The 18,623-nt window shown below is 34.8% G+C and overlaps 1 protein-coding gene across 19 annotated transcripts in view; it reads right to left on the reverse strand.

Moving 5' to 3' along the window:
* Positions 1–18,623, reverse strand: part of PAM (peptidylglycine alpha-amidating monooxygenase) — a 122,703-nt gene that overhangs the window by 21,380 nt on the left and 82,700 nt on the right. For 16 of the 19 annotated variants that reach the window (XM_032095851.1, XM_032095862.1, XM_032095860.1 and 13 more), the window contains 6 exons: positions 18,228–18,308; positions 18,047–18,123; positions 17,658–17,761; positions 14,611–14,798; positions 13,832–13,903; positions 1,611–1,916 (listed from right to left, as the gene is read on the reverse strand). In XM_032095851.1, coding sequence (XP_031951742.1) covers positions 1,611–1,916; positions 13,832–13,903; positions 14,611–14,798; positions 17,658–17,761; positions 18,047–18,123; positions 18,228–18,308 — 828 coding nt within the window. The remainder of the gene's footprint in view (positions 1–1,610; positions 1,917–13,831; positions 13,904–14,610; positions 14,799–17,657; positions 17,762–18,046; positions 18,124–18,227; positions 18,309–18,623) is intronic. The other 3 variants (XM_032095861.1, XM_032095859.1, XM_032095858.1) reach the window with 1 other exon arrangement.

Raw genomic sequence — 18,623 nt, forward strand, 5'->3', positions numbered from 1 at the left:
TTCCCGAAAAAGAAACTACATATATGCTTAAAGATCTTATTGCTACAGAAGTTCTTTTGCCAAAAGATGGTACTGACAGCTTCTGCAGGTCAGGAATTCTGTAGTTAGAGGTATTACAAAGATAAAAAAATGCTAATTAAGAAAATGTCAGATTTTTTTTTCTATATGTCAAAATTGTGTCATTTGAAAGTTCATTTATTCATTAGTCCTCCACCAACAAATTCCCCCCAAATGAATTACTGACATTTGCTACTGACAGAGCTGAGCAAATGCTCTCTGTAGTTGGAACTCATGCTACAAGGTATGTCAAAACTAAGCCTTTATTCAGCTCATTGACATTATCTCCTCTGGATCAGCGAAAACAGAAAGGAATTTTCTTCTTTGCCTTGTACACACCACATGTTATTAGTCTAAACTGAACAAACTTCTTTTGCAAAAATGCTATCCACATTGTTTTCCTGAATATTTCATTCCAGTGAGGTTTATGGAATTGTTTATGATTTACACATTTGTCAGGCACATAGTAACATTCCACCTGGATTTTTGCCCCTATGCCAATAATTTGACAGGCTCTTATTTAAGTGGATCGCACAATGTAACATTGGAGAGTCCTCATCTTTGGTTTTCTTTTAAATACAAACCCAGGATTTTGCTGAGCTTGAACACTGTAATAGAATTGCATATAAGCAGAGACAATACATGTTAACATTATGAACAGAAATAAAAATCAAATGGATGATGGATGATATATATCTGTATACAAAAGTACTTGGAAACATCAGTCTGGGTGGTTGCAACATAAAAGCTGGCATGTGTGTGGTTACAGCTTATGCGTACAGATGGCTTCCATGCATACATATCACCTTCTTTTATGAGATACCCGTCACATGCTGCATTATCTGGCTTTCCACATTAGCAAGTAAGGCTAAGCACAGTCAATATCACAGAGACCAAAATGCAAGTAAAACAAAGAGAATAATTCCATGGTTTCTCTGTCATAGAAACCTGAAGGGAATAAACTGTATTTCTTGAACAATAAAACAGCCTGTACCAGAATATTTGGAGAGTCAAGCCCAATTTGAAATCAACACACAGAAAATTTTACTTCTGAAGAATTTTTCAGGATTACCTACCACTCTTTCTGAATGAGAGAAAAAATATCTGATAAAATTACAGCAATAAATTTTATAAAATTGTGTATCCAACAGGTCAAAGTAATCAGCAAACTCATAAAATGTATTGATTGTTCCAGTGACCATTTTATAGTAGTTACTTGTCTTTACTTCCTGAGACTACTATATCCTGTGTGTACCTTGTTTTAGCATAACTGATATAAAATCGTTAAGGAAGAGTCTTAAGAGTAGAAAAAAATACCATATTATTCAAAAAGTACTGGTGTTGTGCCATCAGTACACATTCTTTCTTCACACATGGAGGGGGAAAGAACCCCAGTGAAATACTTCTAAATCAGAGGAAGAACATTTCAGTAATTAGGAAGAATGTAATGTAAAATACTTCCAAGCCTCAATTGAAATTCCCTTCAGATTTTGCTAATGTGGATCACAGCTCTTACATTGCATTTCATTGTATAAAATTAACCCCTAACCTACCTCCTTTATGTTCTTTTTCCCAGCTTCCCTCACCATGCTTAGACTGTTGTAAAGAGAAATATCTGTTCTCTGGTGGCCTCAAGGTAGACTCTAGTCTGTGAAACTTCTGAATTCTGTCTCTGACAAGAATAGTATTGTCCCTTTCATCATGATTTGTGATGTCTCTGGCAAGATCCTTCTTTTGGACTACATTAGCAATCTCTGCTACAAGATCTGATTCTGCCTTTTTTGTAGGGTTTTGCTTATGCACATGCACAACATCTTCCCTTTCTCCTAGCAGCTTAGAAAGGAGTGAATAGAAATCACCTGTACAGGAAAGAGAAAAGATAAGAGGAAAGGAGAAAAAAACCAAATAATTACAACAGATCAAGCTTTAGATGGCTTCAGCAAAGTATAATGTAACAAAGTTATTCAGTTATTGGCAAAAATAGCAAAGAGGAACTGTTTCAGTTCTTAGGAACTGAACAAGCCAGGTTTCTAGTAAGATGAAGTCAAATCGCTACTGACTTTAAATTACATATAGATACTCACTTTTACCTGACACCCTGGCATCAAAAGTCATCACCTCTGAAGAAATGTTCTTGGGATCAAAGAACAAGAGAAAAAGGGAAAGGGAAAATGAAAGCAAAAGGGAAAGGAAAAAGTGTGCACATTTCAATAAAAGAGTATTTATGATGGAATTATCTGGATTTGCCAGGCTACTGCAGAGTTTTCATATTTTCACAAAACAAAGAGGGGAAAATTCTATAGTTTTATCAAATTTTTCACTTACAAAGACAATAATAGACAACATGATACTTTTCAAAACATATTTCTGTGAAGTCTGTCATTGTATAAGTAGCTTAAGCTGTAAGAAAACCGAATTTCCCATCTGCAAACAGATTCCATTGCACCCACTGTAGAAAAAAGACATGATCCATTAAACTTGCTTTTATTTATTCAGTCTGGGTTCTGCCCCTTCTTTCATTCTGAACAGTAACACTCCTTAGTCATGATATCATCTGGCAGTGAAGGGAAAACTAACTTCTCAATGTGCTTACTAGCAATGCAGTTATCACTGTAACTTTCTTAGGCATCAACAAACATTTCAGTATGTTCCAAAACAATAGCTCAAAAAAAAAAAAAAAAAAAAAAAAATTAAATTAGAATTTACTAACCAAGTATCTTGGCTGCCTGAAACTATTATCAGTCCTATTAAATACCCTACATCATTTGAATGGAAAGAGACATTCAATGTGCTTTAAGAGTTACTGCAAGTAGGTATCCTTCTATTTCAAACACGAATCACTTGTACTTAAAAAATTATATTATTTTATGACAGGCTATATAGGATATCTTTTAGAAAAGTGAAACAATAAGTAACGAAGCTTCCACCACACAAACCAAAGAAATAAACAAGGAAACAACCACCCCACCCCCACAACAAACAAAAAATCAAACCTCAAAAAACCCCATTCAGAACCAGAAATCATCATTTGCAGCCTGGGACAGATGAAATTAAGTCTTTTGAAAATGATCCTAAAAGGATCTGTCATGTTATTAAACAGTCCCAGTTCAATGATTTTGACTAGAATTGCATTCCTTGCCCTTGGAAATGAAATATGCCAGATAACATATTCTGTCAGAAAATAATTACTGAAGTAACAGGGCGAATTTCAATGAAATTAACAAAGCAAATTAGAGAAGAGAGAAAATCATTAAGCTATGTAACAAATATTAATTATTTGCTTCACATGCAATTGGTAAAACTAGAGCACTCCATGATCTTAATATTGTCATTTAACGAGTCCAATTACTGATTCAAAACAAATCCAAATATTTTGAAAGGATATCAAAGGAGTTTTGGACACAAACCATATTTATACTGAGAAGGGTTTTTAATTAAATTAATCAGGTTCAATAGTCTCTACTTAAAGCAACAAATAACTGGTGCTGAAGCAGAAACACAGCTGAAATTTCCTTTACTTAGGAAACAGTTGGTATTAAAATACTCTACCATGGCCTTTTTCTTCCCCAACATTTTAAAAATTAAATGAATGTCATACAAAGCAAATGTTTTGGTTTTATCTGTGGCCGGAGACCTATAGATGAAAAGAGCCAACTACCTCTCCTATATGCAATCATTTCCAATGAGAGGTCTGAGTGGTAAAAGCAGTGTTCTCCTTAATGTAACTGTGAGAAGTCTCCCTAAACAAACAATCTGATGCTATTTTAAACTGCAAGCCTTTTTAAAGCAAGTTTAGTGATCCTTGCACAGTTCACTCTCTCCTAGTTCTGTATCAACTCTCTAATGAACTGACTTGTAATTGTTGGCTGCAAAAGGACAACAACATATTATAGTTTCTACAAAGGTTTCAGAACTCTTAACAGCTTATATGACCATTCTATTTGAGTGAAGAAGTTTGACAGCTTCGTGCTCCAGCCAAAAGCACTGTATTCTATCTCTGGTGTGCAAGTGTTGTCACAGAATAATTAACCCAGTCTTTAAAATAGATACTGCTTGTTTATTAAAAAAATTTTAAACAGACAAAAAAGTTCTTTAGATTACCTATCTGATACTAGCTTCTTCAAAAGAAACTGTTACAAGATAGGGTTTAAGAAGAAAAGAGAGCAGGAGAATTCAACTTAAAAACAAGCAAAGTCCAGGGAATAATTTTTAGGACAGGATGCTATAATAGAAAACTCCAGTGGTCTTTATGGAAACTGTTAATCGTGGATTCAAGTCTAATAAGGTGACCAATTTTGGTTTTCTCCTAGAACTGAGCCAACAACCATAACATATATGAGGAGCCTTCGAACACTGGAATATAGAGTAAGGCAGTTTGAGTACTATAGCCACTATCCCATGGGTATAGATGAGATATTTTCCAAGCTGAGCTTGTCCTGTTAGAGTTTTCATTAAGCAGGTGTTTTGTAATCACAGCAGTTAAAAATATTTAGGAACTGTCTGAATGAATGGAAAAGGGTGTACATCAGAGAACAGAAGTGGTCAGAAGTGCAGCTGCGCTGAAACTGGCATCCTTTCCTTAAGTGAATGTGTTTGAGAAAATGAATGTGGAATTGCCACAAAGTTCAAAAAATATCCATGAAATCTACAAATGTGACCAGTATCCCCATACTTCTGGCACAAACACTAGGCTGAAGTCTCCTGTCAATGTCCTGGCATCTTGACAGAACACAGGGTATTTACAAGACACAGAAGACATGAAAGTTAGGAATTTAAGTTTCCTGATTACCCAGTGTTTGCAACCCCACCCTAAATTCCACACATTGAATGTGCATCTAACTTTTTTGAGCTTTGTTTGTGATGCCCAGGCAGATTCCAATAATTTGTAAGCAGTGTAATTTTAAGAAATAGTTCAGAATTTTCTAGAGATAACCAGCAAAAAGCAGTCATGTTGGTTCTGAGTAAAAGCTGCTCTGTGCAAAGCAATATCCAGCAAACATCAAAGCATGATCTTGTGTTGCTGCTTTACAGTGGCCTTGTACCAGCTGGAACAGTTGAAGCCTGAACATACTCAGTGGTAAAGGAACATTGCTTGGTCTTGTTTGTGATGAGACAGCCTTTAGAATGCCTGAATATGACTAGACAAAGATATGGGTGAATCAGCAACTTGATCTTACTGAAAAAATTGAAGTCTAGCAGTGCAATCTCTGGGAAGCTGACTGATTAGGTAACTTTCAGAGAACATACTTGTATTTCTTATGTGCAAGTTATCAGCACAGTTCCCTCTATGGAAAAGATAATTGGCTAGAAACACCTGCAGTTTATTCTTTCTGGAAGAAGTGATAGCTGTCAAGACCAACATGTCCAGAATGAAACAATGCACAAGCATACTCCAGTAAGTTTAAACTTCCGATGGTGGTTCTACACTATCAAAACTCTTTTACAGGACAATGTTTTGGAATACAGTCATACAAACAAAATCATAACATAGGCAATTTCATTGCAAAACATGAGTTGAACTTCACCTGATTTAATAAAAGGTCAGATTAAGGTTGATGAAGCAGTTTACATATGTAATGTTTTCAGTCATGTGCTTTAGTTTTAGGTAGTCCTGTGAGGAGCAAGGAGTTGGTCTTAACAATCCTTTATGGGTTTCTTCTAACTCTAGATATTCTCTGATTATATTTCTAAAACTAGGTACTTTTTTTCCAGCACTAGAGCCCAAGTTCCCCTATTTGCCGTGTGCAGTCGCTGTCCGTGGTCCTTCAGCAGCACACCACAGTGCTGTTGGAAGCACAAATTTCCAGTTTAGATGAAGTATCTAGCCAAGGTACTGCAGGATCAAGCTAGATGGATCTGAAGTTCAGCCATGGTAAGCCTGTCCAGAGAGCCTGAGTGTGTACCTGTTAAGATACATAGGTGAAATCTCATTTTACTACATTTTAGAAAAATAGACAAGGCATCTTGGTGGTGTCTGAGAATTTTCATGTCCAGAATCTGTTATTTTTGTCATAATGTCTGTACAGTGTCACTGTGATGGTTCAGAGAGCCTCCCCAGTCTGTCACTGGCATTTTAGACTTCATGTTCTTCCTTCTAAACTCATGTCTTGGTCCTATCATAACAGGACCAAGAAACACATTTTCACAGTTGACATTGGGCTTCCCAATTATCTCTGAATCAAATGGAGTGTATTCTGAGACTGCATGTTTCTGTCTTAGCAGGATTTGCTTCTGTTTAGTGGGTTAGCTGGCGAAAGTGGTCAGGGGTTCTGCCCCTTCCTACGTACTGAAATCATGCTCAAATGATATGGGTCAAACTATGACTTACTTCAGCAGAACTCCTGTTCCAGATAAAGATATGGAAACATCTGCAAGTATCACTTGCGAGACTCTGTGATCCTGAGTAAATGCCTCCCAAATATAGTTTTTTAAAATAAAATTCGAAGTTTAATTTTCTTTGCTTTCTTTGGCTTCTGGATGAAGCTACTAAGAGATTCTAAGAGATATATAAGGTAACACTGATGGTATAAAAGAATGGGAGAAAGGCAAGACATGACATTACATAAGTGAACAAAATCTAATGCCCGTTTCAAGTGATATTTAACAGAGTTTGACAAAATAGGCAAAAATCTTTCAAAATGTCTTCTAGTCTGGTATAATTTTTCACGCAAGTCATGACTGAATCTGCTGCTTTGATGAAAGTCTTGGAAAGATTCCTGAGAACCAAAAGGTATTAAGTAAGGCTGTTTTCTTTTTGAAGGGATTTGAGGGGCTGGGAGGCATAGATATGAAGAAATGAAAACAGCTGAGCTGCTCTAGAGCTTCTTACCACCCTCACTGCCCTAAAGTGATGTGCACTTACAGCATAGGCAAACTGACGTCTTTGAAGAACCAAGAATTGCATCTGCTCTCAAGGCATTTCTAAGCAGCTTACAGAGCTAAAAAATGGATGGAAGAAAAGGTTAAAAAAAAAATTTGCTCTTTTTTCTTCTATGTCTGCATGTCCCTAAGATGGGCTTTTACTACCACCACAATGGTAATGCATTTTCTTTGTTTTTCAATCATCCTTTCTCTTTCTGTCAAAATATTTTAATGTAGAAATGTTTTCAGAGCCCAAGCATAGTTTTTAAAATATCATTAGATTATACGAGTTTGTAAATGGAAAGTGTGAAAGTATGAAGGAAGATGAAGAATCTTCACTGAATATTAGATTTTGTTATAAACATGTGTTCCTTGACAACAAATCAAAACCTGATACCCAAAACCAATGCTGCTTGCAGCTATCCAGCTGCCGTGTTCTTTTCTTTCCTTCCTGACCAGTAATAATTTCCTGACAAGAACCAGTCATTTTGTTACAATAAAATATATCTATTAGCTGCTTCTAGATGACTAGCAGTAAACACAATGGTTTTATATTTCACTGTGCTCATTTGGATATACTACAGATACTTGAATTCTGGCATAGGGTGCCACCTCAAATTTCTATTTCATGCAGTATATACTTTGAAATACATTTAGTCTCACAAAATTACATAAATGAGAATATGTTTATTACAGAGGAGTTGCACTGTCTTCAATTTATTTTTTTAAGCATCATCATGCTTTATTTTAAAAAAGACAGCAAAATTATAAAAAAGGAAAATGTTCTGCCAATAATAATAATAATGACAATAACAACAACAATAGTAATAATTTTGGTTTGTTTTAGATCTGTGATATGACCTTATTTCTCTGAACTCTTCCTGTACTAATACGATGTACTACACTTTCAATTTCTTCAGACACATTAATGATATTATAACAAGTTTTTGTAGTTGTTCATTGACAAGCAGCCTTTAGGAAACATCTGGGAAATGTCCCTCTATAATTTTAAGAGCCAGAGAACATAAATCAAGGGTCAGACAGTAAAGACTGAAACATTCAATTTAAAATGGCTTCTTTCCAAGCTTGTTGTACTCTTTCCCTGCTTAGATATACAATTATACCAATTGCCTCTTTTGTTTTTTGTTTAGATCTGATGCTCCTTTCTTTACTGTGCTGAAGATGCTTTTGTAAAGATTATGAATAACCTTATCCTAACCAAATCGAAGTCTCATCTTTTATTTACAAATTTGAGCAAGATCATTCACTGTTGAGAGAGCAAGCAAATCCTCTGGTATTCTGAATCTCCCTAATTATAATTCCCTAGCAGTATATATCACTCTTAGTATCTTTTAGTAGCATTTTCTTCAAAGGTTTAATTCAGTCACTTATCTTTTGTATTCTATTTAAGGGACCTCATATAATCTCTGAGCCCTAAACATACAGTCAAAGCCTGAAAATATCTAAAGATTTTCTTGTACATCTGGTCTTAATCTAAAAGCATCTCAAACACTTCATTCTATGCATCCCACATCAATACTGGAACACGAATTTGTCTTTTGTTTCAAACCTCTCCTAAGAATGTTTAACCACCTACCAAACTGAACTCCTCTAACAGCCATATACAAACTAGCAAGGGTAGATTATAACAAATATATTTTAGAAAGACATTTAACCCATGCTGGCATAAAAATACACCGTCTTACTGGTTGATACTGCTTCCATGGCTTTGCTATGTAATATTATCACAAAAACACACTATTGAAAAACTAAAGACCTGCCTGCATGCAGATTCTCCTTTCCTCTGCCTTTCAACATCGGTCCCACAAGATATTGCAGGCCTCCCTTCACATTTCTCCCTCCCTGATTTTTTTTTTCCCTTAAGGAAACAAAAGAGAGATTGGCAGAGAGTGGAGGAGCTGTATCTCCCTTCATTTAAATCAATCAAGGGATATCTATCCCAGATGCAGAAAGACCTCATTCAATACATTTTTATTGTAACAAGCTTTTCTTAGAAATGCAGAACTTCACAGAAAACATGCAACTCCACACAGACATTTCATTTTCCCAACTCACAGACTGAGCTACAACTATGCAAAATATTTCCAGATGTTTAACAAATACCTGGTGCAAAATACTTATCTCTGTGTGCGGGTGTGTGTGTGTGCAGTCATATGCAAATATACTATGCAACTGAAAATAATTAAAAGATGGGGTAGGCATCCAACAGGTAATAAATAGCAGATTTATGTGTAACCTTTATTCAGACCCCATTTTGTACAGATTATTATATTAAATTTTCTTACAAAGAAACTTCCTCCTACAATCAATGGGCCATCAAAATATATGCATATTTAACCTTACTCAAAGATTCCCTCTCCAAGAACTCCTGAACAAGTATTTTAACCGAACAGAAAGACTTCTAAAATTTTTATTCCATCATCTCTGTTTATGAAACACATGCTTGCATTAAAGTACTTCAGCCTGTACTGTGAAATTAAGGTCCGTAATTACTGACAGAATCATCATTTAGCATCCATTCATTTTGGATGTCCACCTAGAAACATCTCAGAGTGTGAATTTACAGGGTATGTTGTACCATATTCCACACCTTCCATTCAAGCCACATTTCCAGTCAGTTTCAGCAGGAGCTGTGTATATGCAGACTTAGCTTCAGTTCTTTGCTTTGTATATCCTCAAAGATTGGGAAAACAGATCACGACATTAGACTACCCAGCTACCTAGAATCACTCTGCAACTCTCGTAAGAGTCTAGGGAAAAACACACTGTAATCAGAGAGCATCAAATTGCCTTAGACTATGGACCCATATTATTTTCTTTGTGTTGTTTACTAGTTCACTATACCTATTCTAATCTCTAAAACAAGAAGGTAGAAGTGCAATGAAGTGTTTTCTGCGCAACCTATCTCACCACTAGGACAGCAATTCTAATGACTGCAAAAGTAAAGTTCAGCTTTATAGAAGCTAACACCTGAATGCTTGACTAAAACTGCAGTATTATTTTAAATGTAGGAGGTTTAATGGGATTTCACTTAACACATTCAGCTGTGAAAAAGGGACCTCACATGAATCTGTCTGGGGCATTGCAAAAGAAAGATCTTAAGTTCATTGATATTGAACTTTCCCATTTGAACTCCTTGAATAAATTAGTCTCATGGCAACAATGAAATAATGAGGGATACAGGAAAAAATCCCATGGTATTGGCAGTACCAACACCAGTGCTGAGAGCAACTGCAACTTTGACTCACTTCACATTCCATGATCAGAAGCAAAATGTATGTTACTTTTTTGGTACTAACTCCTAAATTCCCTAAGCCAGACAGAAGAAAACTGTACTTTTGTAAGTGTCATGGCAAACGTAATACCAGAAGTACAATGACAATCTCAACTCTTTTCTCTCCCATATGCGTGTAAGTGACATACACATGTGTACACATATGCCCTTCTAAAACAAAACCCAAAATCTGATTTTTGGTTTATATGCTGCTAGTGAATTTTCAGGTCAAGCCAACCTTGAATTTTGCTTTAAACCATTTAAACATAATTATGTTTAATACATGAAATACATATTGTAGTAATATAAATATAATCAAATAATTGTATTAATTTTAGTAGTAGACATTTTGCCCCTTCTGCTTCAGTTTATGATTATTCCTAATATACACAAAATGAGATTTCAAATCAAATAAGCCAGTCAAAACATTAAATACATCTGATTAACCATCACCTCTCTTACTCTTTCCTTATTTTTAGGAAACTACTCCTGCTATTGCTTATATGCATGAGTTTCTAAAGATTTCAGGTACACCATCAGCAAACTTTCTCAATAGTAAAGGCTGCTTTACTGTTTGCATACCAAAACAAACCTGAACTACATTACACTGTACTATGCCACAGGAAAGTGATGAACAAGCAGAATGAAACACATTTAGGTGTTTTTTCAACAGGTAAAGACATATGGCAGAGATAATGAATGCTAACAAATAAATGCTTTTTGCTCTACTGTATCTATTGAGTACAATTTAATCAAACTTCTATGATGAACAAAAAATAAACATACATAATATTTGTTATACTAGGGACTTGATGTTTCAGCAGCAACAGGAAACTTTCCTATACACCAAATCTCTAGATCAATTGCATTTCCTACAATAATTCACTTCTTATGAACAGTTTATCTTCACCAAATAGTGACACTGCTGTTTCAGAAACAATATAATGAGGTCAGTTTCATCAAGATAAGTTCAGTTAAATTTTAACACAGCAGTGATTTGGCTTTGTCTTCATGCAGAGTGCTGGTTCACTTTGTGATGGTTACTGCTTATTTCAATATATCTGCATTGTTTATTAATGTGCCTCTGATGAGTGAAGATGATGAAATTGAAAATTTAGTGTAAAAGCAATAGTAACACCTGGATGTACCAATATAATAAACATCCTGTGTGTGACAGGAGGTACCTCTATGCTCAGGCAAACATGATATACACATTATTTGTAAGCAGATACTTTCACATGGCAGCCTTTTTTGTTTTCCCCTTTTGAGGCAAATCCTTAGATTTAGGAGTATTGACATAAAAATTGTGTCTTTGACCATGTCTCTAACCTCCAGGTTAGTAAGTACCTCCATGGCAGCACAACAACTTAACAACTATTTCAGTTTTAGTGAAGTAACAGTGTTTATTTCAGTTGCCTGAAACTAAGGAGGGGAAAATAAGCTGCTAAAACATAATAAATCACAGAGAAAGAAACCCGTGCAAGATAAAACACAGAGTTATTGGAAAATTGTTGATGTGCTTTCTTCAGAGAAAATGAAAGGCTGAATTTACTGAGCAACAGCTCAGGTGCAACAGAACTAATTGAAGACTCAGTTTTGGTGTCTCTGTGTTTTGTAGGTAAGGTTATCATACAGAATATGTCATACCAGACCATAAATGGAAAGACTTATCTCTTTTACCTCTGTGAAAGAATGTATTTGTATAAAGACCTCAGCCTCTGTGAAGGTATGCATGTGCTTCTGTGTAGGGTCCACTGCTTCCTCCCTCCAAACTGTAGAATTTTCCTGACACTAAGGTCTTGTTCAAATTTGGTTGATATTGGCAAACTCACTTAAGTTACTTGAGGAAATGGACAAATTGGCAAAATGTGCTTAAAACTGATTTGCCCCACAAAACTGGACTCCAGTTTCTATGTTAATTTTTACAGCCACATTTTAGCAGACCATTTCAGCTCCAGATTTCCCCAGTATATCTGGGGAGCACTTGAAGAACCAAAACCCACTTTCTAAGCCAGCCACTCAACTTTCCCTCTTGGAAAAAAAAATAAAAACAAACCTGATCTAGTTTTTCCTGCTGCTTTTTTTGCTTACTCAGACATAATTCAACTAAAGTTAGAGCTGTATCAATATAAAATTGAAGACAGGTTCCTGTAAATGATGGGAGAATTTATCTTAAGCTAACAATTAAGAACACAAAATGAAATTCACAGCAACTACCAAGTTGTAGTATTTCACATCATGAACCCAAGTAATTTCAAATGAACAAAACAATTCTGTGTGTTTCCATAGAAACAGGTTAGATGAGGATGTATACTAAATAGCAGTCTCAGCAAATCAGACTGCATTGCAGAAATATCTTCAAAATACATTTCAAAGACAAATGAAAAGGATTTTAACAGCAGGACCTTTTTCAACACTTCTTTTCAAACACTAATGAATTCAATAAAACATACACATAACAAGAACCTTGACCAAATGCTAATGCACCAATGTTACCAATAAGGTAACATAAGGGTAAAGCAGATTGTCAGCATGAATTTTGATGTAAATTTGTAAGCAGATAGCTTGTTCTGCTCTGAAACAGGATTAAAAAATTTGAATTGCTTTTCTGTCTTAAAAAATAACACCCTGAATAGACTAAAATAAATATCAGATATGCCATTGTAAATATTATTTGTAATAGTTCAAAGTTCTTTCATTCAAGATAGTTTCACACTCTAGAAACTAGTTTTATGTAACTAAAACTTAATTATTTGAGTTAACTCTAAAAAATGGCAGAGTACATATAAAATCTATCCTCTTTGTGAGATGTTATCAAAAATTCTAAACACTGGCCAACATACGCTCTTCTTAAAGTCAAAAGGAGATTTGCTTTAATTTAGTCTCTGAACCTCAACATTCTTCAATGAAAAATGTATGAAACTGTAGCTGATGAGGTCTTCCCCTTAGTCTCTAGAAAAATCTTGATACTGAGGCAATATTTATCAAACAGTATATGACTCACACAAACTTTAAAGTAGAGTCTAAGATATTTCTGAAATGTAAGTAATATTCTGAGTATTTCTAAAATCTTTATAGCAGTCATAGATTTTTCTTCTCCAGCGAAGTACTACACACATTCCTGTCTGAGTTCTAATGCATATGTGCACATATACACAAATACAGTGAAAAAAAATACAAGATTAAACAGCTGCACTCAACTTGCTGCATGCACAGCAAATATAGAGGCATAAGAACATTATTCCGTAATATACACATAGTAATACAAACTGAGAAATCAATGAGGAGTTAATACCAAATAGTTAGATAGAGAATACATGCACATACAAATAAATCAAAACCTTTGTTAGCTAATTAAACAAAGAACAGGAAAACCTTATAAGATTAAAATGCACTAATAAATTTTACCCAAAAGGCTAGAGATCAGTGGTAAACTAATTCTTTTTATTATTTGTTATATAGCATGCAACCCTAATAGCTTTAGAGAACATTGCAAATTGCATCAATTAAAGATAAACAGATTAAAAACTTCATAACTTATTAAAAACCAGGATATAATTTATCAGTATTTTACATTAGTGAGTCCTTTACTTGACATAGAAATAAACAAGTACATACCCTGATCCAAAATCTCCGCCTCTTCTTTTTTGGCCTGCTGCAGCAAATAACTTGTATCGCTATCCTTGGTTTCTGAAAAATGGATTTAGGATATGATGTTAGCCTTTGCATGTGAATGGAATTGAGTATCTCCCTACTGTGGAAAAACGCCCTTCGGAAAGGAACATTTAGTATTTTTATACACAAATAGTAGTTGTACCAAACAATGCAGCACTAAACAACTGGAATAAAAAAATTAAGATTTGTATTAGAAGATAGAAGTAAAAATAAACATAGAAATAAAAAATGTACATAGAAATAATACACAGACATACAGTAAGATTACTTCTGGATAATACTGCGGCTGCAACTTATATGCCTACTACTGTTCAATGTAAACATTTGATACCTTCCATAACAAGGCAGTGGGATCTAGAAAACTAGGGAAATGTTACGATACAATTTTGTAGGAAATAGACAGAAGATAAGGTAAACATTAAGAAACTGTTAATATCAAGTTTGGCATAGAAAAAGACACCAATCCTTAGGCCACACAGGTCACATAGCTGTAAAAATGTGTTAGAAATTGGAAGACAACATGAGAAAGAAACAGACAAAATACTATGGCAGACACTTCCACCAAAACCAACAGTGGAATCCCATGATGGTTCATTAATTAGCAATTTGAATTTTATGCAGAACTGTATTACCTCTTCAGGAAAATTTTGTATATCAAAACAACACAGAGAAATACATCAGTGAGCATAACATGAATAAAACGGATTACAAGTATATTTCACCTTCATGATGTCCGTGCATCGTCTTCAGCACATCAGACTTGACTGGAATAGGAATATTTGCCTCATTTGGAATATTTCTGAACATTTCAGGGTTTGCGTTCTGTGTGCAGGTCATATATGAGACAGCATGCTTGGCTTCCATATAGTACATAATGTAAAAGTTGCACATTTCATCATTGGCAGTACCCCTACACAATACAGAAAAGATGTGGCACTTAGAAAATAATGAGCTGGGTAGCTCATTTAATTCATCCAACTTGTTTAACAGGATACTAGAACACTGCAATCAAATATTTACATGTCCCAAACTAAAACAAGCAATACCTGCATTGCAGTGAGTATCAGAAATTTCTTTTGGTTTATACTGGAGAAAATGAGTGTGCACAAAATCCCCACATACCTCAGAAATTACTAGCAATTTGGTTTTGTTTTTATAGAAAACTGCATCACCTATTTAAACTGCTCTGCCTTCTCTTTTCTCCAGCATACTCCACACAGTTCTCATTGTGTTATCAACTGTGCACATGTTCTGATGAAATATGACAGAGCTATATCATTCATTACATTACTAATCACTTACTTCTCTGCAAATCTTGGACAAATGTAATTTGAAATTGTTGCAAATAACATACATGTTTCATTCAGCGGCTATTTTTTATGACAAATCTTCCCCCTTTCCCCATCAAGCGCATTCATTTATTGCCCAATCACATGGGTTCTAATACTGCAAAACTATTTTCATTACATATCTAGATACCATAAGTATGTCTTAAAGAGAACATAGCACTGTTATCTTGAGAATAACTTGTTTGTAAGCTTCTGTAACAAAAACATGAGTGCAAGGGGAATGATAAAACACCAGCAAAATTCAGCTCTTTGATAAATGTTGTGCATGTACTTGAAACAGAAGTGGCTCTTCTGTACTGCTACATAATCTTGTCTTCAACAGAAAAAACAGCTGGCACAAGAAAGTTTTTCTTCTGAAAAATATTACTTTGTAAAGCAGAGTATATATGGCCTCTTTACAACTGTGGTCTGTTTCTTCCTCTAGAAGAGGAACCTTCCTCTAGGTTACTATCTTCTGTTTAGAGCTACAATCCTGAAAATGAATAAGCTAGGACTTTAAAAGAAATGTTCATAAAATACAGGGGTTTACACCAAGATTTTTTAATTAGCTTTCACAATTAAACAGTGAGCCTACACTCATTAAAAAAATACAGAGGTGGTCTATTAGCTGTTTGCAAAAGACATCAGTGCTGACTTTTCCAGCAGCATCCTGCAGCATTCATTTATTCACCATAGAAACAACAATGACACAAGCCAGAGGGGAGAGAGGGAAACATGGGAGAAGAGACTGTTTCAAAAGGGGAACTGGTTATTTTTCCATGAGCTGGAAGTTTTAGCATCCTTTGGAGACCACAAAAATGAGACTCTGACTGGGCAAGTTCTGCTTAAGCTTTTAGAAAGCATTAACTTCACTGTTGGACCTCCAATATCCATCACTGAAATTGCTTCCTCTTTAAGACTCCAGTAGAAAACGGGATGTGGAAACTATACAGGCTGTGGTTCACCTGACACACTACTGAGTTTAAGTATTTGTGGTGATTTAATTTCAGGTGGCAGTTAAGTACTGTTGCTCACTGCCCCCACTCCTGCCCTCCCCAAAAGCAAAGCAAAACTTGTGATAAAATATAATAATACTATATAGTAATAAATAAATAATAGTAATACTAAAAATAATAATGACAATACTAATAAACAATATGGCAAGATTAATACAATGCACATTCATATATTATAGTGCAAATAAATAATAATAACTGAATGAAAAGAGTAAAATAATTATCATCATTATAACACCATATTATCATAATAATAATACTGTAATGAAAAGGACTGAGAGTTTCCCCACTGAAAGCACACTTGTACATTGAAAGAAAATACCATAATTGTCCTAAGACTGTTTCTTAAACCGTAAGGATTATTCAACAAATAGAAACTACTTTGGGGAAAGTTAAAGAAACATGACAAATTTTTTGAACTTCTGAATAAAGGTCAGCAGTTGAATTAAAGTTTTATGTTTTTAATGTCATGATATTTGTAAAAACTTCTTCTCAACTCAAAATTCAATTTGAATTGAAACGAAAAATATTTTCTGGCTGTTACTCATCATTATTTTAACTGCCCAGCGGAAGGTGATAAATCCATGTTGAATCCTTACCCCTCTACTGAGATGCAATCTTAGGGTACTCAGTGCATAAAAATCTCTTTCCTTGGAATGCTGCAGCACACACTCCCAGAACGATGAGATTTCCACAGGTCATCTTTGTATCTCCACATATGCATTAAATTACAGTTCAGAGAACCAGAGCCAGCTAAAAGAGTATGAATATTGTATCTATTTTTATAGCTATATTTGTCCTCTTGATCTTACAGGGCTGTGTCTGTCACCTGCAGCTGAATAGCATCAGTGACTAACACAGTTCAGATTTTCCTATTTATTATTATAGTCATTTCTGGTTTGATTGTTTTTTATAAAAGCCTGTATATTTTTACACTGAAAAAAGGTAATTGCAGTATTAGTCCAGATTTTTTAAGGCTAGATTTTGCCACAGGTCAAAATATCAGAATTTTATAAGCTTCTATAAATTTTCTTTCTGAAATAACAGAGACAATTGTGAAGCCTTATTATTTCACTTTAAACAGTTAATAATGTCAATATACTAAAAAATATATTTTCTAGAATTGATATTCTGAATCCTTCTGTAGGAACAGATCAGCCCAACATCTGAGTAAGTTGTTTGGCAGCCTAGCTTCACTTCAGAAGTGCTCTGAACACTTCAGCAAAGTGAATATTCATGTAAGTAACATCAATGAACATTGTGTAGAGTTAAATCTTAAGGAGACCAGACAGCGTAACAAAACATTCTGATAGAAATTGTTTCTTAGAATTACCTTGGAAGAAGACATGAAACAAAAACATTTCTACATATAACGAATACCCCAGAAAAAACAGTTAGGAAATGGAGCAAATAAATAAAATTTACCCTATATGTGTCTCTGTAGTTCTGCCTTCCCCAGTGAACACACATCTGGCTGCTAGGATATCATTATAGCTAACATCTACTGGATATTCCACGGGATAGAATGCCTGAAAGAAAGGATGATTCACTACAATCAGTGAAAGTGCTTCATATTCTCTGTGTCAATAGACACTGATGAGAAAGACAGTGCTATATCTCTGAAATGACTTTTGCATCATAATCTAACTGTGGTAATACTTAGCAATATTCACTTCCAGGAGCACAACAGCACATAACCAGTGGAAATACCATGACGTAAATCCGTGGACATGTGATTTCCAATTCAGCTTCTCAGTTTGAAACAAAGATAATTAAAATTTACATTCTGAACTAAAAGAAAGAATCCAACCAACCTGTGGTAGTTGCGGGCTCTGTCTACCAATCAATGTCCATTGACCGTTTCTCACTCTGTATCCACTCACTACTTTACCTATAAGATATCATTATGCATGAGAAGTGAGATGTACTTAAAAAAATACATTGCAGTGCCAACATTTTTCTGTTAAGTATTTGATATTCCTATATTACTCTTACCTAGTCTGTGTGTATGAACTCTGTAGGCAAAAAGGTGCATTGGAGACCTTTTGTAATGGCAGGCAATGTCTGCATCAACCACTGTGAAAATAAACAATGACAATAAACAATGACAAACAGATCATTTATCAAACAGAGAAAAGCTGAATTACTGTACTTCATTCAGCATGGTTTACAGAAAGTATACCTATACTGGACAACAGATGATTTCAAAAGATAATAGATAATATCTTATACTTCTGCAGTGTCCATCTCAAGATATCTGCAAAGAAAAACTAATAAAATATAGTGCAGGTTACTTGAAAATTACTTACTCAGCTGCCATACATATAAAATCTTTCTGGCTGAAAGCCAGAAGAACTTCTTCTGATAAACAATACTGCTATTTAACAAAAT

Source organism: Corvus moneduloides, chromosome Z (assembly GCF_009650955.1).
Source record: "Corvus moneduloides isolate bCorMon1 chromosome Z, bCorMon1.pri, whole genome shotgun sequence".
NCBI lineage: Eukaryota > Metazoa > Chordata > Aves > Passeriformes > Corvidae > Corvus > Corvus moneduloides.